At 46.4% G+C, this 22,932-nt stretch overlaps 2 protein-coding genes across 4 annotated transcripts in view; both read left to right on the top strand.

Annotated features, from left to right (window-relative positions):
* Positions 1–15,512, top strand: part of ERGIC3 (ERGIC and golgi 3) — a 58,808-nt gene extending 43,296 nt beyond the window's left edge. For 2 of the 3 annotated variants that reach the window (XM_074970440.1, XM_074970439.1), the window contains 4 exons: positions 1,441–1,505; positions 10,032–10,168; positions 11,463–11,518; positions 12,386–14,284. In XM_074970440.1, coding sequence (XP_074826541.1) covers positions 1,441–1,505; positions 10,032–10,168; positions 11,463–11,518; positions 12,386–12,465 — 338 coding nt within the window. In that variant the 3' untranslated portion in view covers positions 12,466–14,284. Of the gene's footprint in view, positions 1–1,440; positions 1,506–10,031; positions 10,169–11,462; positions 11,519–12,385 lie in introns of all 3 variants that reach the window. The other variant, XM_074970441.1, reaches the window with a different exon arrangement.
* Positions 1–22,932, top strand: part of CEP250 (centrosomal protein 250) — a 297,988-nt gene that overhangs the window by 200,091 nt on the left and 74,965 nt on the right. The gene's annotated exons all lie outside the window — the stretch shown is intronic.

Here is a 22,932-nt window from a genome sequence, read left to right as displayed (position 1 = left end):
GTAAAGGATACCTTTTTGATTTAGCATAAACCCCTTCCTGTGCAACATAAACTAACCTGGAAAAAGACACTTGTGTACCAGAATCAGAGAGTGCACACAGCAGTTATACCTGTAAAGAGTATCAGTTTAAATTCTCATCTTGAATTATTCAAAAAATATTTCTGGTATAAACAAGGCCTCAGATGGCTGCCTGTGTGTCAAAATGTGAAACGGAACACTCAGCCGCATTGAGCTGTAGGCAGATAAATTCCTTTCTTAAAATGGCTACCTGAGGGCAGTGTGTAGCTTCAGTCTTATTGAGAACAATGGGAAATGGCAGCCATTTTGAAAGAGGGTAGTTCGTCGTGGAATTCTCTCCAATAGACCATTATTAGTCAGCCCCGCTGAAGGAGAAATTCTCAGTTACAATCCACCATGAGCCACAGGTAGCTTGATGGGGCATGTGACTAAAAGCTGTGGGGAGGACCAGAAGAGCCCCCTCCTCTTTCCATCTTCCTTGCAGAATAGCTGCCTTCTGTCCTCCTGATGCCTGAGAACTTTGCCATTCACTCTCTGAGACGAAGCGTGGAAAGTTTTAGCTCCAAAGGTTAATTTTCTAAACTATCTCTGGCCTCCCTCAAAGGGGAAGGTCCCTTGAGAATCCCTCTGTGGCAAAAGACCACAATCTATGGCCTGGTGGTAGGGATTTATTTATATTGTATTTCAAGCACCAATCCTTTGCTCTAGGTGCCTTTGACCAAAATTAAAAGATGCCCTGTACACATTTTAAAAAAAACATGTGCAATAGTCCATTCACCCTTTAGAGATTCATCTTATCTCACCATCGCCTCAGAGAGATCTATTCCCTTCCCTCCATCTAACCTTCACCCTAAATGCCTGGGGAAAAGAGTGAGCAGGGTATCCAGGAGGTTAGCAGATCTGTGCTGTTGCAAACCAAGTTCCATGGCCAGTAAGTATCCTCTGTGGAAAATGCCCTCCCAGCAGGCCCATCTGTCTAAACTAAAGGGCCTCTAAATTAAGCAGTGATGGCATGGGGAGAGAGGTCTCCTCTCAGGTAGACAAGTTCCTAACTATTTAGAGAAGATCAGCGTATTTTAACTTAGCTGCAGGTTTCTACTACCATCCTCGACTGTAGCTATTCTGTGTGGCATGGCCATGGAGCATTGCTCTACAGCATGGTTTGGCAGTGTTTTTTTGTGTCTATTTTGTGTGCTGTGGTTATTCCACATTATGTATACTATGATTAGTCAGCATTCTCCCAGCCTGTAACACATCTAGGTAGTTCATAATGATGTGGCTGTCTTCTGCTGTCTGTAGTGGCTGTAGAAAATATCTGCATTAGCATTTAAAGATTTATTAATAAGAGTCAGTGAAGTTCAGAATGGGCACATCTCTGTCTTTTTTGGTTATTCACTGTGACTCTTTGTCTTCTCCTGCTAGCTTCCATGATGTTTCAGTACTTCGTCAAAGTGGTCCCCACAGTCTATATGAAAGTCGATGGTGAGGTAAGCACCAATTTTCTTCTATGTACATACACTGGGGACACTGGTCTCTTTCTGCAGGCCCAACCACAGAAACACTCCTATATTTATATGCTTCTGTGCTTTATTAATTTTCTTTTAAGGCATCTCTTATCTTTGAATGTGTAAAGCCTTCTCAAACTGTGATTGGTGGAGCGCTTGCTGGAGGGCACTTGTTTGCTCTTCCTTCTGACTATCCATTTATGTCCCACTCATCAATGGGGTATCTGCTTCCAGCTGCTTCTGTGGGTCTCCAGGCATCCATGGCTAAAAAGCTTGGATGCCCAAAAAAGCAGCTGGGAACAAGAAGGAGCTAGCCTAATCATTTCCATTATGTGGGGCTGCTGCTGCTACATAAAGGGAGGAGAGTGTGGGCATGGAAATGGGAGCTGCCCCCATGCTCCAGCTCCACCAGCAAGACTAGAGGTGCCAATGGCACTGAGCCATGAGTTGTAGCAGAATGACTGGAATGGGGAGTGGGAGGGGAGGGGAACCTGGCACCATGTCCAGTGGAAAAGAAGATGACCTTGCAGGAAAATAGGTTCAGGTAGAGAGGTCTGAGCAGCGAGACAGCATGTGTAAGGGAGAACGGGACCAAGTGGCAGAGAATCATGTGAGGGAATAGGGGGAGAGAGAGGAGCAGGACACACAGGAGTGGGAGATGGAGTGATGAGCAGGAGGAGACAGTAGGAGTCACTCTTTTAAAGAAGGAACACAGTTAAAATGACCTGTATAATTTGCTGTCATCATATTTCCATGTAAGTGATTACATATTAGCTTTCATACACTACTCAGATATTATTGCAGTAGTGTGTAAGTGCCACAAGAATATTGTGCAATAATGAATGGGATTGAGTTGGGGAGGGAGGGGAGGGAATCCATGAGATGAGGCCTGTTGAGTGAGATGTGATCCTCCTCCCTGTGAAAAGACTTTAAGACCCTTGGCATACCTCTAAAGCACTCCATAGCCAGGTTACAAGGGAACCAAGTAAAATGCAATGTATTTTCACAGAAATGAAAGCTTACTGCAGAGGGGGTCATTTGAAGGTTGCAGACCTTGTCAGGCCTCAAGTGGCTTCTCTGGACACAGCCCTCTGCCCTTTAAAAGCAGTAGATCTTGCCAGATGCCAAACTGTGTATTGTGATTGTGGCAGGGAGTCCCAGATGTTTGTGGCCTGATTCTTAATTTAGATGTCTCCCTTACTCCAGGGCCTGCGGCCCTTTATTCAACAGGCCATTCTTCTCTGGTTGAATAAGCCTAATCTTGCTTTCCTGTCACTTTTGTTAAAGCAGGCCCCACCATCAACTTCTTCTTTCAGTGTTACACACCTTCCTTCCAGCTCCACTTGTGTTCACGGGAGAAATGAAATGGCAGGGCCAAGGATTTGGAATTAGGGGGCAAGGAAGTCATGTAGAGAGTCAAGCCCAGGTCACATGACTGGTCAGAAATGAAGTTCATATGGTAACTGCATCATTTGTTTTCACAACATCATCTAAAAAAATGGTGCAGCTTCACCTGGATACCCTGTGCAGTGCTGGTCACCCCATCTCACACAGATTATTGCACCGTTAGATAAGAATTATTTGGAGCCTGGAAAAACTCGTCCTATGAAGAGAGATTGGAAAGAATGTTTCCCTGAGAAAGACGATATATAATAGGGGACAAGATACAGGGTCTAGGAAAGGTTGGCTCAGGAGCTTCTGTTCCCCATGACTGGTAACACAAGAACAAAGGGACATTCAATGAAATTTAAAAATGGGAAATTCAGAACCGATAAAAAGGAATAGATTTTCACACAATGAGTAATTAGACTGAAGAACACATTGCACAGGAAGTTGTTGAGGCCAAGAACGTGGCAAGATTCATAAAGGGATTATGTCTACGTTTATGCGGATAACAAGAATATCCAGGGTTAGAATAGTTAATGCTAACAAAAAGTTTGGAAGAGATACTGATGTTATGGGATTCACCCAGGCCACTAAGGGTTTTGGTCATAGTCTGCCCTGTATCCTGGACTATCTTGTGGCTGTGAAGCTTTGGTCCAGAGCTCCGACCCAAACAGCCTGCCAGCAGTCCACAAAGCTCATCATGGCTTTGTCCACCCTGGTTACTCCTTGCAGGCTGACCTTGGCTGACCTTAATACCTTTCCAGCCCTGAATTTGCCCCCAAATAATCCTCCAGCAGAGTCCAGTCCACGGGATCCTCACGGAGATAGTAGTAGGTTTGCTGCCTTTACAGAGACAGTCAAACTTCAATCTGTCAGCTTTCTAGAAGCACACACTTACACAGCATTGATGATTTATAATAAAAGCAAAATAAGTTTATTAACAAAAGAAACTGGATTAAGTGATACCAAGTAAAGGATAATGGTAGAGATGGTTACAAGCAAATAAAAGTGAAAACAGACATCTAAAAGTCTAAAATTGATTCTAGCAAGTCTTTGTTCAAGATGTTTTTTTTCTCCCCTGGTCTTCTTTCCAGCTTTTCCTGGCCAGCAAGGCCAGGACCCATCACAGAGATCAGATAGCTGGTTTCTTTGTCTCGTAAGGTGAAGGAACAAGATGGAGTCTCTCTCTGTTCCGTGTATCTCCAGTGGGACTGTCTTTATCTTACAAGTCAGGAAGGTCTCCTGGGGATTCAGTCTCCTGTGTCTGTCTGAGGCGCAGGAGCCATGTTAGTTCTGTCTCTCTAAAGTTCAGAATCAGGATAATCCCCGCTGGTTTAGCTTGATGGCTTTGTTTGCAGCTAATATGTAAATTGAGGTAAACCCATATTTCTGTGTCTAGGACAGACCTATCCATCACCTTTACCTAGGCTAGGCTGTCTTTTCTTAAACAAATTTTTGTAACATCATACAGAGGGAATTCAGAACTTCATAGATAGCGTTAACACATCCATTTTACAATTATAGTAATAACAAGTATGTTAAATTCAAAGAACAACAAACCAATCCCAAAAGCAAAATGATTGAAAGGTTACTGCTTCAAAGGTAGAACAATGAACACAAAGATGTAAATATGAAGAGCAACTCAGAAAACTTCCACTCCAAACTAAGAGGAGATATCTTCAGTAGGACTGTAACTTAACTGCAGTTAACTCATGCGATTAACTCAAAATTATCACGATTTTAAAAAATTAATCGCAATTAATTGCAGTTTTAATTGCACTGTTAAACAATAGAATACCAACTGAAATTTACTAAATATTAATATTAAATGTTTTTTACATTTTCAAATATATTGACTTCAGTTACAACACAGAATACAAAATGTACAGTGCTCACTTCATATTATTTTTAATTCATAGAATCATAGAATATCAGGGTTGGAAGGGACCTCAGGAGGTCATCTAGTCCAACCCCCTGCTCAAACCAGGACCAATCCCCAATTAAATCATCCCAGCCAGGGCTTTGTCAAGCCTGACCTTAAAAACTTCTAAGGAAGGAGATTCTACCACCTCCCTAGGTAACGCATTCCAGTGTTTCACCACCCTCCTAGTGAAAAAGTTTTTCCTAATATCCAACCTAAACCTCCCCCACTGCAACTTGAGACCATTACTTCTTGTCCTGTCCTCTTCTACCACTGAGAATAGTCTAGAACCATCCTCTCTGGAACCACCTCTCAGGTAGTTGAAAGCAGCTATCAAATCCCCCCTCATTCCTCTCTTCTGCAGACTAAACAATCCCAGTTCCCTCAGCCTCTCCTCATAAGTCATGTGTTCCAGACCCCTAATCGTTTTTGTTGCCCTTCGCTGGACTCTCCCCAGTTTATCCACATCCTTCTTGTAGTGTGGGGCCCAAAACTGGACACAGTACTCCAGATGAGGCCTCACCAATGTCGAATAGAGGGGAACGATCACGTCCCTCGATCTGCTGGCTATGCCCCTACTTATACATCCCAAAATGCCATTGGCCTTCTTGGCAACAAGGGCACACTGCTGACTCATATCCAGCTTCTCGTCCACTGTCACCTCTAGGTCCTTTTCCACAGAACTGCTGCCTAGCCATTCGGTCCCTAGTCTGTAGCTGTGCATTGGGTTCTTCTGTCCTAAGTGCAGGACCCTGCACTTATCCTTATTGAACCTCATCAGATTTCTTTTGGCCCAATCCTCCAATTTGTCTAGGTCCTTCTGTATCCTATCCCTGCCCTCCACCGTATCTACCACTCCTCCCAGTTTAGTATCATCCGCAAATTTGCTGAGAGTGCAATCCACACCATCCTCCAGATCATTTATGAAGATATTGAACAAAACCGGCCCCAGGACCGACCCCTGGGGCACTCCACTTGACACCGGCTGCCAACTAGACATGGAGCCATTGATCACTACCCGTTGAGCCCGACAATCTAGCCAACTTTCTACCCACCTTATAGTGCATTCATCCAGCCCATACTTCTTTACAAATATTTGCACTGTAAAAATGATATAGTATTTTTCAGTTCACCTCATACAAGTACTGTAGTTCAATCTCTTTATCGTGAAAGTGCAACTTACAAATGTTGATTTTTTTTTTGTTACATATCTGCACTCAAAAACAAAACACTATAAAATTTTAGAGCCTACAAGTCCATTCGGTCCTACTTCTTAGTTCAGCCAATCTGTAAGAGAAACAAATTTGTTTACATACATGGGAGATACTGCTGCATGCTTCTTATTTACAATGTCACGTGAAAGTGAGAACAGGTGATCACATGGCACTTTTGTAGCTGGCATTGCAAGGTATTTATGTGCCAGATATACTAAACATTCGTATGTCCCTTCATGTTTTGGCCACCATTCCAGAGGACATGCTTCTATGCTGATGATGCTTGTTAAAAAAATAATGCATTAATTAAAGTTGTGACTGAACTCCTTGGAGGAGAATTGTATGTCTCTTGCTCTGTTTTACCCACATTCTGCCATATATTTCAAGTTATAGCAATCTCGGTTGATAACCCATTATATGTTGTTCGTTTTAAGAACACTTTCACTGCAGATTTGACAAAATGCAAAGAAGGTACCAATGTGAAATTTCTAACGATAGCTACAGCACTCGACCCAAGGTTTAACAATCTGAAGTGTCTTCCAAAATCTGAGGGGGACAAGGTGTGGAGCATGCTTTCAGAAGTCTTAAAAGAGCAACACTCTGATGCGGAAACAACAGAACCTAAACCACCAAAAAAGAAAATCAGCCTTCTGTTGGTGGCATCTGAGTCAGATGACGAAAATGAACATACGTTGGTCCGCACTGCTTTGGAGCATTATTGAGCAGAACCTGTCATGAGCATGACATCCTCTGGAATGTGAAGGGACATATGAATCCTTAGCTCATCTGGCACATAAATATCTTGCAATGCCAGCTACAACCGTGCCATGGAAACACCCGTTCTGATGTTCAGGTGACATTTTTCAGAGTAGCAGCCATGTTAGTCTGTATCCACAAAAAGAACAGGAGTACTTGTGGCACTCACGAAAGCTTATGCTCAGATAAATTTGTTAGTCTCTAAGGTGCCACAAGTACTCCTGTTCTTTTTTCAGGTGACATTATAAACAAGAAGCATGCAGCATTATCTCCTGCAAATGTAAACAAACTCGTTTGTCTGAGCAATTGCTAAACAAGAAGTAGGACTAGCAGGCTCTAAAGTTTTACATTGTTTTATTTTTGAATGCAGTTTTTTTTGTACATAATTCTACATTTGTAAATTCAGTTTTCATGATAAAGAGATTGCACTTCAATACTTGTATTAGGTGAATTGAAAAATACTGTTTGTTTTTTTACAGTGCAAATATTTATAATAAAAAATAAACATAAAGTGAACACTGTTAGATTGAAGAGCCCTGTGCTATCAGAACTCTGCCTGTTTAGGTAGTTATAGGCCCATGATCAAGCCCCTTCTAACTTTACCCTTTATAAGCTAAATTTTGTATTCTGTGTTGTAATTGAAATCAATATATTTGAAAATGTAGAAACCAGCCAAAAATATTTCAATAAATGATATTCTGTTATTGTTTAACAGTGCGATTAATTTCACAATTTAATTTTTTTAATCGCGCAATTAGCCCTAATCTTCAGAGAACCAGAATTAGCAGGTGAGTAATTATCTCTTATCTAAAAATACCATACTCACTGCTGCTCAAAGGCACCATGCCTACAGAGCTCTACATGATCAGGAGCTAAGCAATCAGGGAGAGGGCTCCTCTGCTAGGATAAATAAATGTAAGGATCATAGATGTTTGAGCTTATGCTCAAATAAATTTGTTAGTCTCTAAGGTGCCACAAGTCCTCCTTTTCTTTTTGCGGATACAGACTAACACGGCTGCTACTCTGAAATCTGCTAGGAGAGTCAGTTGCCCTGATTCTGATTGATCATCTGAGGCCAGATTCTTAGTTTCAGTGGATAAAAAAGACATAGAGAATTCTAGAACCATAGGCGTAGAAGGGACCGCAAGGGTCATCTAGTCTAATCCCTGCCAAGATGCAGGATTTGTTATGTCTAAACCATCCAAGAAACATGCTCTCCAGCCTCCTTTTGAAAACCTCCAGTGAAGGAGCTTCCACAACCTCCAAGTCTGTTCCATTGTCCTACTGTTATTACAGTTAGGAAGTTTTTCCTGAGACTTAATCTAAATCTGCAGTGCTATAGTTTGAACCCATTGCCTTTCATCTTGCCCTCTGTGGCAAGAAAGAACAATTTTTCCCCTTTTTTATGTCAGCCTTTCAAGTATTTGAAGACCGCTATCATGTCTCCCCATAATCTTCTCTTTTCCAAACTAAACATACCCAGTTCCTTCAGCTTTTGCTCCTATTGCTTACATTCCATCCCTTTGATCATCTTTGTCACTCATCTGTGGATCCTTTCCAGTTTTTCTACGTCCTTTCTATACGGGACACAATATCCTGCAATGCCTAATCAGCACTGAGTAGAGCAATACTATCTCCTCCCATGACTTCCATGCTATGCCTCTGTTAATTCAACCCAAAATTGCATTTGCTTCTTTTGCAACAGCATCACATTGCTGACTCATCAGTGTGGTCTCTTCTCAGCACCATGAGCAGGAGTCTGGCAACTTGTTCAGCAAGTGGTGAAGAGTCTAATTCTGATGTTCTCAACTGGAAGTTCCAGAGACCACTCATCATAAGGATCAATCTCAGATCCACTCAGGCTGTCTGTAGTCCTGTTCTCTTCTGCCAGGTGACCGGAAATGTCTTGTAGGATATAGCCCACTCCCACATCCGTAGGCTTCCTGACACAGGAGGTGCCACCTCTTGCCTTCTTGCTTGGTTATGTAAAAACACAGTGGTTTGAATGTCTGTATCACTCTGGCTCAATTCCTGGGATACCAGGTCTCCAAAGGTCCCTCAAGCATACAGGGCTGTTCCCATCTTGTGCAGCTGTTCCTGGAGAGTCCAAGTCCCCTGGTGAGGATTTCTCTGCATGAACTCCCTAGTCAGGTCGGACACATCTATGATCCTTACAGTTTGAGTGGGAGAGACTTGGAAATCTCTTTCGATGTCACCTTGACACTGAACTGCCACCAAGCCAGAGAGAGAGTTCATTTCCCAGATGTGATGCAAGAGTCCCTGGGAGGCTTGCTTCTGCTGGGATCTCAGCATCCACTATGATGTTGTGTTGGTAGTGCCATAGGTACTATGAATACAGGTGCAGCCATGAAACCAAATAATGGAAGCATGGTCCCAGCTGTTTCTTGCTGGCTGTCATATATTCTTTCTGCCAGAGTAGCAATATCTTGGATCTTGTCATGGTGCGGATAAGCTTTGAGTTGAGCTGCATTGAGCAGGGCTCCTACATGACCCTGGTGTCTGCTGGGGAGAAGCTGGGAATTGGGTAGTTTATCATGAACGCTGGTGAATCCAGCACCCTGATGGTGAACACAAATTGATCTTTCAATTGCTTCCAGTGACCTGTCATTGATCAGTCAATCGTCCAAGTCGGGGAACATGTGCACTCCCAGCCTGTACTGGTACCATCAAGCCTTTCATGAAAACACAAAGATCAGGACCGCAGAACCAAGGTTCCTCCACAGCCTCTGAATGCTGGAGGAACTATCAGTCAGGGAGGCAAAAGGTCACCAGAATAAAAATACCAAAGACTGGAAGGCAGGGAGGAGCGTTAGGGGAGGTTTTAGAAGTGCTGGAACAGTGGCTGCAGGCAGCTCTCAAGAAGGAACTGTCTGGAAGGTTCCAAAGATAATGTGGGGGGTGGGGAGGACTTGTGCTCCTACCCACTATCACCACCATTAGAGACCAAAAATCGTTCAGAGCTTGGGGACTTGTGCATGGCTCATTCTCACTCCTGGCTCTCAGTTCTCTAGAATCCTGCAGGATGTCGTCTTTAGTGAAGATAGGGTTAGGTCTGGGAGTGCCCATCCTAGCATGCTCTAGGGGGTACAGTGACCTTCAGCAGAGGCTCCAAAGTGCAGTCTACGCCACTTAGTCTTTTAGTTACTTTATTAATGAAACAATATTTCCCATATTTATTTCATATTCAATATTTCCCATATTTCCTGCTAGGTGGTGAGGACTAACCAGTTTTCAGTTACCCGGCATGAGAAAATCGCCAACGGGCTAATAGGCGATCAGGGCCTCCCTGGTGTATTTGTGCTCTATGAGCTTTCTCCCATGATGGTGAAACTGACAGAGAAACACAGGTAAGGGGGTGTTTCTGTTCACTTCATTCACCCTGCTTGGAAGATGTCGGTGAGGCCAGTTCTTATATAACCTGAACCTCTCCAGATTTACCGAGGTTTTATAATATGGCCTGTAGTGACAGTAACACACAATGTGTGAAATCTGTGTTTTGTGATGTTTTCAGTGGTTTTTCCATATATTTTATTGTAGGCAGCTATATTGGGGATGGCACACATAGTGACACAGTGAAACACCAAGTATTCCTAACCAGTATTCAACAAATAAAACACAGTCAGAGGGTACAAAAGTGTATTGTTTAATGTAGCCAGGCTTTTAAATCAGTGTTCTGATGAAAGGAGAATTCACAGCATTTCTGTGACAATGGAAAGGTACTGATGGATGGATGATGGAGGGATTAAAGTTGTCATCAAATAAACTTTTTGGCAAGACCCCCAGCAATTATTTCCTTTGTGTTAAGAATATTAACAAATGTGCTCACAGAATACAGCACGTTGCACTGTATGTTACCAGTTTTGGTAAGTGAGCTTTTGTGGTGCTGTTTCGCAGCAGAGTCCCATTTATCTTTGTGCAATGGTGGAAGTACAGCAGAAAAGAGTAAAGACGTTAATATTGGGGGGGGGGGATTAATCTCAGACACAATCACATTAATGCTACATGAAGATTGTGAAGTTAATCAAATAGAATTCAGCAAACTGAAAAGCTGAGGTTCCTATTTTAGCTGCATTGCGCATACAGGATGTATAGTTTCTGTTCCTATTTCTCTGATGTCGTACATTAATTACATGTATTACTCTTTGTTAAATATATACCCTTAAACAAGCAGACTGTGCAATATGGCTCAGTTCATGTTACTTAACTTAGTGATATTCTAACTTTTCCACAGTTCTCCATCTTAATCACATATTAACATGGGGTTTTTGTTTGGTTGGTTGGTTTGGTTTCATGGTTTTGCATTGTCAGTGCAGATAGGCATTGATGGTAAATTATTTGGGATGAAGAATTCTGTATATTTTATTTCATAAAGTGAGTATATCACTTCATGAATAGTGCCATTGATATCAGTGGGCCTATTTGCAAAGTACGGCACCACTCAGCCTGAATGATGGTGGCAGACTCTGACCAGTAGCTGGACAGATTGAATTTTGGGATTTAATTTTCCTTCACCTTCAAACTCTTCCTTTTTGTTTGTTTAAGCTCTATAATTATAACTTGCAAGCGATCTGTCTAGGTATCCATCTGTCATCATGGCGCCTGAGCTCATGGAGATTATTCAACCTGTTTTCTTCTCTCTAGACCCTTTACACACTTCCTCACGGGAGTCTGTGCCATTGTTGGAGGAGTATTTACAGGTATCAGAGCTTTTAGTTTCATTTTTTCCTAAAATGTGCAGGCTTTTCACCCTGCTCATACTAGGACTGAAATATGGATTGAAGCTCCTTTGGGCAGAGATTAGGGCTTTCTTTGCCTTCCCTGAGATGCCACACATCCTTTGGAGCTATAAATAATCAGTAGAATGAAAGTTCATTTATTTACAAAGATCCAGTTCACAATAGAAGTATAAATACAATAATGTCTAATTTCAGCATAAGTGGCAGTATGAAAAGAAGCTAACTTTACACTGAATTTCCATTTGAAACAGTAACAAAGTTGAAGAAATATTACAGACTCTCTGTTGTTACTATACATCTGAGTCATATTTGTCTAGAAAATGTGTCTGACCAGGGAAAAGCTTTCCAGAAGCAATTCTTTTTGGCAAATGGATCTGAGTCTTTTTCTAAGCAGGGTGTTTGGGGTTTTCAGGATATACAGATAGGTTTGGAAATAAATATGCACAATGAAACACATAGGGGTAGGGGCCCATCTGTCGAAGGGAGAGGTCTTGTCCTTTTGCTTTGGAATCCTGGCCCTTTAAGTTCTGTGAGAATGGGGTTTAATCTCTTGTATTTTGGGTACCATTCTGTTCTTCAGCGTATGCATCAGCTGCCTTGGTGAGAATCATCTTTGTCCTGAGAAGCATAATCACATCTGTGTCTCATCTCCATCGGAGGAGATCAGGGTCTCCACAATCTCCCAGGGAGCTGCGAGGGTTGTTCTCTGTGCTTAGAGCTGGAACTTTGCCCCTGGGGGAATGGTTCTGTGTTTGTCCCATGTGATAAAGCATTTTCTTCTCTGTTTTGTGGAATGTCTGGGTTGATCCTTCTCTTTTCTTCTTTCAGTGGCAGGACTCATTGATTCCTTGATCTATCACTCTGCTCGTGTCATTCAGAAGAAAATAGAGCTTGGGAAGACGACGTAGATACGAAATTGCTGCAGCCCATGAAGAATGCAGAGAGGAACTAAACAAATCCTTCAAGACACAAGTGACCCCCTGAGTGCGCAAAGAGAAGATACCTGGGATTACCAGACAGCCCCACCCCTCCTTCCATCACTGTCTCTTGTTTGGCATTGATTTATGGATAGGACAGCTCAATCCTTGTTCCTGTGAGGATTTTTCATTAGCCATCTTGTCAGGCTGTGCAGACCCTCCTATGGGCAGCCTTTCATGCCCATCACTGTTGAATTGCCCGTGAGGCTGTTGCAGGAGGAGCAGCATCCTGTCATGAGATGCTGAGTGGATTAAAGTTGCCATCAAATAAACTTTCTGGCAACGCCACCCAGCAGTTATTTCCTTTATGTTCAGAATATTTACAGATGTGCTCACAGGATACAGCTTCAGACATCTGTCAAAATGTGCTGGCCCCTCCTGCCCTTGCCCTGCAGAATCTCTCAGGCAATAAGGTGCAAGACCTAGCACATCAGACATGGTTACAAGATGATAAATCTCTGCCTAGGGCACCTCAAAACTTCAGCAGTAGGGATGCTCAAAACTGCTCTTTCAATGCAAGATAAGTGATCTGTGCTAGTAAGAAACCAATCTTGGCTGTTTTTAAAAATGTTTTGTCAGCTTTTTAAATTGAATCGTATTTTCACTCCCCACATCCTTAACTTTTGTAATAAAATATACCATCTGTGGATTTCAGTAAAGCATTTGGTAGAAAGAAGAGGAGTACTTGTGGCACCTTAGAGACTAATAAATGTATTTGAGCATAAGCTTTCGTGAGCTACAGCTCACTTCATCATTTGTGAGTCTCTAAGGTGCCACAAGTACTCCTTTTCTTTTTGCGAATACAGACTAACACGGCTGCTACTCTGAAACCTGTCATTTGGTAGAGTGACTCAATGTAACTCAACTAATTTATTAAAATTGGTTAATTAACTTTGATCCCATACTCTTACGTGAATTGAAAACTGTCTGAAGGACCACAAAGGTAATGATGAATGGTAAAAGTATGCAGGCAGGATGGCGTGGTTGGATCTGTTTTTATCATTTACATTAGTGATTGGCCAAACTGCATGTTAACAAAGCTAGCAGATGATATTAAATTGAGAACAGTTCCAAAGCAATATAAAAATAGGAATCCAGGCCTAACTCTGGACAAACTGGAATTATAACAGTGTACATCAAGATGGAGTAATGTTTGCGAGCGCATACAAGTGTAAAATTTAGTGTAAAATACATTACAGGAATGGTGCAATTATCCCCAAACCAAATGTTGTCAGCCCAAGAAATTCTGAGTTAAAAAGTTAAAAGAAGCCCAGGTTTGTTCAAGGTATGGAAATGCACCATTAAGGCACCTTGGCCCCAATGTGAAGGCACCCTTAATTCAGGCATTTCCTAACTTTTGAGGGCTTGACTTGGTCACCTTAATGTTCATGTATTGTAGGGGTTTTTAATGTAATTTTCTACAGTATAAAAAAGCAAACAAAAATGCCATATTGTGGAACAAAATGACTCCCCGATACTTGATCAGCAGGGTTAGTACCTTTACATCCACAGCACAGAGTAACTTATAGCAGCAGTAGTAGGTAGTCATCCTCTGTGGTCCAGCCATGAGAAGGCAATGAGAGACTGACAGCAGAGGAATCCTGACATTCAGGAATCCTTGGTACTATTCCAGTTTATAAGGAGCTTGCTTTCTTCTACCCCATCCTCTCCAGCCTGTTCTTGTCCCAGTCTCCATTTCTCTCTTCCCCCCACCCATCCTTAGCCCCAGTCAGGTTGCTTCCTCCTATTGCAGGCTTCCCGAGCACCCGAGGGGGACCAATGAGAGCACAGGAGAGACAGTGTCTCTGCTCAGTTTCTGTGACCAGTACACAGCAGCTGGGAGCAGCAATTGCAGGGAAAGTATGATAACTTCTTGTTGTGCTCTGTCCCTCTGAAGCACCTGGCATTGGCCACTGTCCAAAAACAGGATACTGGGCTAGATGGACCTTTGCTCTGACCCAGTACGGCCGCTCTTATGTTCTTTAAAGTCCTGCTCAGTCTCTGCAGCCGTGGGTTGGAGCAGGATCCGTAAATTTTCAAAGAATTTAGTTGCCAAACTCTTAACAGGTCCCCACTGAGCATGTGAGATCTAATTCAGGGGTCGTAACTTGGTGGATTTTTATAGGGATCGCAAAAGACACATCTCTGACATCAGGGCAACCTTCCTGCCAAATTCCAAATCCTTTCTCCAAAGCGCAGCGGTGCTAGAGTTTCTCAGCTAACAGCTGGAAGAATATTTTTAACATGGGAAGAACTGCTGTATTTTTCCCCAGCCTTGTTCTGAGAAATGGTTGGACTGTTGTGCTTAAACTTTTTTAAAAAGAAGCAAAAGCCTGAGGCAGCCACATGGCATGGAAAATTTCAGCCCAAATGGCAAAAGTCTGGCAACATAGAAACAACTGAAAGCAAGGTCTTATAATGGGAAGTGTCATGCCACCTGAGCCATGGACAGTGCTACCAGCTCTGCCTGTAATCTCCCTGTGTGTCAGACCTGTCAAATGCATGTGCCCTGCAACATGTGACATTTGGCAAGTCTGCATGTGTAAGCGTGTTCAAAATCCCCAGGTCCCTGTTCCTGTCAGTTCCATCGGGAAGTACACTTATCATGGAGGTCACAGATTTGGGCCTGTTCTGTCTTGTTCCTTTGTGCCCCCTGCCATTTTTCCCTCTTGCTGAGGTCAACAGTCTATAGCATGAGGCTGTGCATGGCACCTTGTTTCCCACTGTTGTCAACCCCAAGAGCTCAAACACCATGAGTCAGACCTTAAAATCATGAATTTTGATAATAATAGATTGTGTTGTTTTTGCCTGTCTGTGGATTTTTTTCCCCTCATGGGGGAAGCCCCCAGGCAGTGTGGGATCATCTCAGGTTCAGATTCACCTTCAAATATACACACACATGCAGACCCCTGTTCACCACTTACTCCATCCTATCCACTAGGGTCTGGGGAGTTGCCATTCAGTTGTCCCTAGCCCCCTCCCTACCTCGACAGGACAGACTGCTGCCCCACTCACATTCTTCTCCATGTCTCCTACCCCTCCTCTGCCCCCTCCTCCACTACAGCCCCATGTCCCTCTTTCCCCCCATATTCCCAGGCCCCTGTCTGCCACTTGCTCTCCACATCGCCTGCACCCCTCTGACTGCTGACTGCACCCCACATCGCCTACACCTCTCTGACTGCTGCCTGCGTCCCACAATCCCTGCACCCTTCTGACTGCCACCTGCCCCCAAAATCTCGTGCACTCCTCTGTCTTCCGCCTCCTCCCCCCTTCAGTCTGCCTCCACTGACTACTCATAGTTTTCTGTCCTGTTCCTAACACAATTTCCTCACCCTGCACACATCCCTCAGTTGCATTCCTGGCATTGTCACATTCTCATGCCCTCATCCAAGGCAAAGCTCCTATTGACTTCAATAAGGCCATGGTGATTAATGGGCTTCCATCTTCCCTGAGATCAGACCCATTGGAAACAGTGGGAGGTAATTACCATCTTCGATGGAAGCAGTTCCACTGGCAAATGTTGAAGGAACATGGCAAGCATCTTGCTAAGGGAAGCCCCTGATTTCACACTTACTGACTGTGGGAGCAGGAGCCATTTTGGGTCCTTACCCAAAGCTTGAAAGCAGAAATCTGGAACTGTGCTGTGGTGGTGGACTAGGTGATGCGAAGCCTCATGGGTTGAGAAATTTCCAAGTAGATTAAACAGAGCACTAGCAGCTGTACTGTAGCGAAGAGCCCACCCTGGTCCCTGGCTGGGGAGGTGTCTAGATGGGCGGTAATGGCCTTTTTCAGCTCTAGCTCCTATTGGTGCACAGGAGTGAAGGAGATGATGTTACTTTTACGTGCAGAACCTAACAAAGATATAGCATGAGCCAATGACTGGAAGTTGAAGCTAGACAAATTCAGACTGAAATAAGGTGGACATTTTTAACCGAAGGTTAAATCAACCACCATTCTGACATGGCCCTTACCCACACAGAACAAGTACCTCGTATGGGGATCGTCCCTGCTGACACAACGGACAGTGTTTGAACCCCAGTGAGGGCATCACTGCACTAAGTCACACCAACACTAAGCAAAGTACTAACTTTACAACTATATACAAAGAGAACTCTCAGCAAGGGAGAAGGGATTGTGAAGTGAAAACCACACCAAGCTCTGACTCCAGCCACAGCCAGTGAGAAGGAACTTAGGGAGGCTGGGGCAGGGGTGGCCACAAGGCGCGAGCGCCACACCGTCAGTATTGCTAGGCAACGTTCTCAGACTCTGGTGCGCTGGCTGCGCACACACCTACGTGGAATACATAGCTGCATATGCTCAAAGAAGAAGCCATTGGACCAACTTACTAGGGGTAGTGGTGGATTCCCCTTCGAGTGATTGCTCGTGTCCATTCAAAGTAGGGGTGTGCGCACCAGATGCACAGTTGTTGGAAAGCTTTTCCCCTACTGGTGCCTGTCGGGGCAGCTGTGGAGGGTGTATATACAGGGTGTATCTAGGTCCATGCCAACCTGCTCCCTCCTCAGTTCCTTCTTACCGCCAGTGACAGTTGTTGGAGATTATCTTTCTCTTGCCTTGGGCAAGCGATTTCCTAGCAGTCCCTTTCTTTGTATTGTAAATAATTTTATTAGCATAGTATTGTTAGTTTTTAGTGTATTTAATTAATGATTAAGTTTTGTTGGGGGCTACCCCCCGCCGCCCCGCTCTCTCCTTTGGGGACCAGGGCACGCCTTGGTCTCAAGGCTTCAAACCCTGTGGGTCCTGCCAGAAGCCTATGCCCAGGGGAGACCCTCATGACTCCTGCTTAAAGTGCTTGGGGGAAGCCCATCAGACTGATAAGTGTAGGATCTGCAGGAGCTTCTGCCCAAGAAGGAAAAAGGAGAGGGACTTCAGACTTAAGCTTTCTCTTTAAGGAGTCGGCTGTTCCCCCCAGCTGGCACAGCCCGTGTCGGGGCCAAAACCCAGCACTTCGGTGCTGAGCAAACCGGCCTCAGTAAGGGAGGCTGCAGCGTCGGCAAAGGACCCTGCACCCAGAGACTCGCGGCGCCGCCATTCTCCAGCACCAAAGATGAGTTTAGCAGTCTCTCGGCACCAGTCACACTCGTCGATGCCTCATAAAAAGCAAAGAAGAATCGAGGGGGGGCATTCGCCAACAGTCAGAGAAGTTGAGTATGATGGTGCCCTCAGAGTGCATCCCGTGGCGGGACACACTGCTCCTGCTCAGGCAAAACTGGTACTATTGACTCCACAGGTAGAACCCTTGAGTCTGGTCCCATTGGAGTCCCCAGCACGGGAGAGCCACATGGGGGAGCTGGACCTGCCATCTACCCCAGACACATCTGAGGCCGCAAGGGACCTCAAGAGAGATGGCAGCCCAGCAGTCCCCAGCACTAGAACCGGCACCACACAGGGGGCCCGTTCTCTCCCAGGGCAAACCTGCCGTGCTTCAGCACCGGTCCCCCTCACCTGGGCACCGCTCTCCTCGGCACTGTTCTCCAGCACCACCCTGCACGGCCCCCCCGTGGTCCCCAAGGTCGGACTCAAGCTCGGACTCAGAGCCGGAAGCTTATATCTCCAGGCGGAGCCAGCACCATTCTCGTCATTCACGGCAAGAGGCGGCACACCAGGTCCCTGTGGTGCCCTGGCCACCTCAATGGCAGGCTCTGGTGCAGTGGCCTTTCTGGACTCCCTGGGCGTACCATCAAGCCCAGGGGCTGAGCTCCAGGTCCCTGTCTGTAGCCTCAATCAAGCCCCGTCTTCCTCAATGGTGAGGGACCCTCCGAAGCGATCGGAGCCCGGCCCTGAGGCCGTCACTGAAATCGGCACTGAGGTGACGGCTGGCACCGTACCTGCCACTGCGCAGGAGCATCACTGAGAGGAGGACCCCTGAGAACTAGAGGGTCTGGAGGAACCTGTGCCCATGGGGGCTTTTTCGTCTTCCTCCCCAGACGAGGCAGTAGCAGGTTTCTCTGCCTCTTTGCCGGCCAGGGACAAAAGGGCCCATCAAGCGCTGCTTAGAAGAGTAGCTCAAAACCTAGGTCTTTAGGCAGAGGAGGTGTCTAAAAAGACAGATCCCATGGTGGATATTCTCCTGCCTCCATTCCTCCCTTGGGAAGGGGATGCTAGAATTCTTGGAACTCTCTGTTCAAGTTAAAGGAGCTCCTCCCAGCAGACTCCTCATGCGACTTTGGGTCTGTCCTCAAGGAGGGTAAGGCAATGGCAAGGACTTCCTTGCAGGCTGCACTGGATGTGGCAGACTCGGCCACCCATACAATGTCCACCGCCATTGTTATGCGCCGAAGCTCATGGCTGCAGGTCTCAGGACTCCCTCCAGAGACACAGCAGAACATTTGACAGCTCGGGTCTGTTCACAGAACAGACAGACTCTAGGCTCCATAGCAACCTAGCAACCTAGCAACCTTAAAGTCGTCGGGCCTCCACACTCCGGCCCCACAGAGAAAGCATTTTAAGCTTCAGCCCCCGTCTCGCTTCTACCCCTCTCAGCAAAGACAGGGCTATAGCAGAAAATGGGATAGGAGAAGGCCTTCAACCAGGGCCAAGGCTTGACGAGGCAGTCTCCAGCTTCCAAGAAGACTTTTGAAGGTGTGCTCAGGGGCAATGCACCAGTCCACATCCCGGATCGTTCCCCAGCCTTTGTGAACCATCTATCCCATTTCTACCATGCTTGGGCCCAAATAACATCAGGCTGGTGGGTCTTGCGCATGGTAGAATTGGGATATTCTCTCCAATTCTGATTCCTCCCGCCTGCCCACCCACCTTCCCCGTCCGTCTTCAGGGATGTTTTTCAAACTGGTCCCCAGGGACGCACAGACCCTGCTGATCAACTCCTCCCCCTCCCTCCCAGTGCGTCCTGCACACTAAAATTTCTGCGGTGCAGCGGGGCTAAGGTACCTGCCCTGGCTCCACGCCGCTCCTGGAAGCTGCCAGCATGTCCCTTCAGCCCCTGAGGGGGGAGGTCCAGGAGGTGTCCGTGCACTGCCCCCACCCCAAGCATCAACTCCGCAGTTCCCCTGGCCCTCCCACCTAGGAACCACTGCCAGAGGGATGTGCTGGTTGCTTTCAGGAGCTGCCTGAGGTGAGCGCCCCCTAGCTGGAGCCCGCACCTTTCATCCCCTCCTGCACCCAAACTTCCTCCCAGAGCCTACACCCCTCACTCCCTCCTGCACCCAAACTCCCTCTCAGAGCCTTGCACCCCTCACCCACTCCCGCACACCAGTCCCCTGCCTGAGGGTGGGGGAGAGCAAGCAACGGAGGGAGGGGGATGGAGTGAGTGGGGGTATGGTCTCAGGGAAGAGGGCAGGGCAAGGGCTGAGTTGGGGAGCTTGGCGGGTCCCTGAAAATTTTTACATCAAAATGGGGGTCCTCGTGTTGCTAAAGTTTGAGAACTGCTGATTTAGAGTTCAGGGGCAGAGGGTTCTACTCCTGCTATTTCCTAATCCCCAAGGCCAAGGGTGGGCTCAGGCCTATTTTAGACCTGCAAAACCTCAACAGATTCATGAAGAAGTTGAAATTCTGCATGGTCTCTCTGGCTTCCATCACTCCCTCCCTGGATCCGGGGGACTGGTACGCTGCCCTCAACTTGGAGGATGCGTGCTTTCATGTGTGCATAACTCTGTCCCACAGACGGTTCCTATGATTCGTTGTCAGCAACATTCACTATCAGTTCACAATCCTTCCCTTTGGCCTCTTGGCGACCCCTTGGGTGTTCACCAAGTTCATGGCAGTAATGGCAGCCTCCCTATGGAAGCGGCAGGTGCAGGTATTCATGTGCCTAGCCAACTGGCTAATCAAGGGCCGCTCCCAGGCCCAAGTGGAGGACCACGTGAGCCTAGTGCGGACAACGTTCCTCCGGCTCTGCCTCATCCTGAACGTGGCGAAGTCGACCATAACTCTCACTCAAGGGATAGAGTTCACTCGGGGGAGGGATAGCTCCGTGGTTTGAGCATTGGCCTGCTAAACCCAGGGTTGTGAGCTCAATCCTTGAGGGGGCCATTTAGGGATCTGGGGCAAAAATTGGGGATTGGTCCTGCTTTGAGCAGGGGGTTGGACTAGATGATCTCCTGAGGTCCCTTCCAACCCTGATAGTCTATGATCGGGACCTCCTGGACTCCACTCAGGCTAGAGCATTCCTCCCAGAATCCTGGTTCCTCGCCACGGGTGGCATCATAAAAGATCTCAGCAGATTCCCCACCACAATGGTACGGAATTGCCTAAAATTACTTGGACGTATGGCTGCTTGTACATACATGGTACAGCATGCCAGACTGCAGCTTCATCCCCTTCAGGCATGGCTGGCCCGAGTTTACAGGCCAAACCGAGACCACCTAGACAGACTGGTCACAATCACTTCTCAGGTTCTCGAGTCCCTCTGGTGGTGACTCGCCCCACAGACAGTCTGCGCGGGCATACCCTTCTCCAGACCTCAGCCCTCGCTGTCACTAGTCACAAAAGCATCAGCGATGGGATGAGGAGCGCACCTAGGTGGACTCAGGTCTATGGTCCGAGGCAGAACTTTTGCTGCATGTCAAAGTCAGGGAGCTGCATGCGGTGCACCTCGCTTGCCAGATGTTTCAAACCCATCTACAGGGTAGACGTGTATCGGTATTGACAGACAATACCACAGCGATGTTCTATATGTAACCCTTCTGCCCGTCAGAGCTGGCAGCAACAAGGGCCGGGTTCAGTATCTAGGGGTTCCATTCCAATAACACAATGCAAAACCGGCTCAAGCCCCCACCCCGTGACCTGGGACAAATATATACCACCCCCGCTGTGCGCCTCCAAGAGGCAATACTTCCCCTCTCGCAAGCACAGAGTCTGAGTGTAGCAAAAAGCCTTTTAATAACAGAGAGAAACAATGTGGCATTATGTTGGGGAAACACCACCAACAGGATTCATAACACAACCCATGAGCAAAAACCCACCCCAAGCAAATTGGGGCATGCCCTTTCCCTTTGATTCTTGAGTCCAGCAACCCCAAATTACCCAAAGTCCCAAAAGTCCAATGACCCAAAAGTCTCTGTTCCTGGTCAGGGCAGCCCCAGAGTTTGAAAGTTTATCTGCAGAGCTTTACTTCCCAACCTGGGTGGAGATGGGTGGGGGGAAGAGAGAGGTAAGGGGCACCTTACATGATCTGAAGCTGACCGCCGCACAACTCCATAGGGCTTTGCTCCGCAGCTCCATAGGGCTTCGCTCCGCTCCGCTCCGCTCCACCAGCCACCCCACAAACTGCTTTGCTCAGCTCCGCGGCCCACAAGCAGCTCCCGCCGTCCCATGAACTGCTCCACCAGCCAGTCCACAAGGCGCTCCACAATATATCGTCAGGCTCCCCCACTACTTAACACAACACTCAGTGATTTCAGCTCTTTTGTGAATTCAGCTTGTAGTAGGGGAGCCTCAGTGCTGGTGCACCATTAGCCCAAGGTGAGCTCAGCAGCCTTTAACTAACAGAATCAAAATTAGCTCTGATATTCCACAGGGGAGAGGAGGAAGTGCAATTAGCATGTAAGGCCCTCACCAGGGAACCCATACCACCAAGTATTAATACCTGTTCCTAACCTTTCTCAATTCACAGTTTTGGAACCCATAACCCTTGCCTAGCGAGTGCTACTTAGTTGATGGCGAGTCCCTCCATCATAACAAAAGGCCAAGTACAGTTCCAAGCACAGTTCCCATAATCAGGGTAATAACAATTTATTCTTCCTGCCCCAATAACAGAGACACTGGGGATCCCACAGCAGCCAAAGTGACCATTTGGGCAGCTATGGCCTCATTCTAGGTGGGGTGGGTGTGCCAATGCAAATGAGATGGCCCCTAAAGTTCTTTTCCACAACTTGCCACACCTCACCACCAGGTGTCAGGGTGGAGCTCATCCTGACTCTGCTTACATCTATAAACAGGGTGGTGCTCACTCCTCTCCGCTGTGTCAGGAAGTCCTCAGGCTATGGGACTTCTGCATTGCCCACTCGATACAATTGGAGGCATCGTATCTTCCGGGCTCGCAGAACGAACTGGCCGATCACCTCAGCAGGTCTTTTCACGGCCATGAGTGGTCTCTTTGCCTGGACATCACCATCAGCATTTTCCAAAGGTGGGGCTCTCCCCAGATAGACCTGTTTGCGACACAACACATCAGGAAGTGTCAGCAGTTCTGCTCCTTCCTGAATCACAGCCTGGGCTTGCTTGCGGACGCCTTTTTCCTCCCTTGGAATGGGGGCCTGCTGTATGCTTTCCCACCTTTCCCGCTCATCCACAAGGTATTCCTCAAGGTCCGACAGGAGAAAGCATCGTTAATCTTGATAGCACCAGCGTGGCTACATCAGTACTGGTTCATCACACTGCTAGACTTGTCCATGGACGCACCTATAACTCTGCCCCTGG

This window comes from Natator depressus, chromosome 13 (genome assembly GCF_965152275.1).
Source record: "Natator depressus isolate rNatDep1 chromosome 13, rNatDep2.hap1, whole genome shotgun sequence".
In the NCBI taxonomy this organism is placed as follows: domain Eukaryota; kingdom Metazoa; phylum Chordata; order Testudines; family Cheloniidae; genus Natator; species Natator depressus.
Note: the sequence above shows the minus strand (reverse complement) of the source record. Positions and strands in the feature narration are given on the sequence as shown.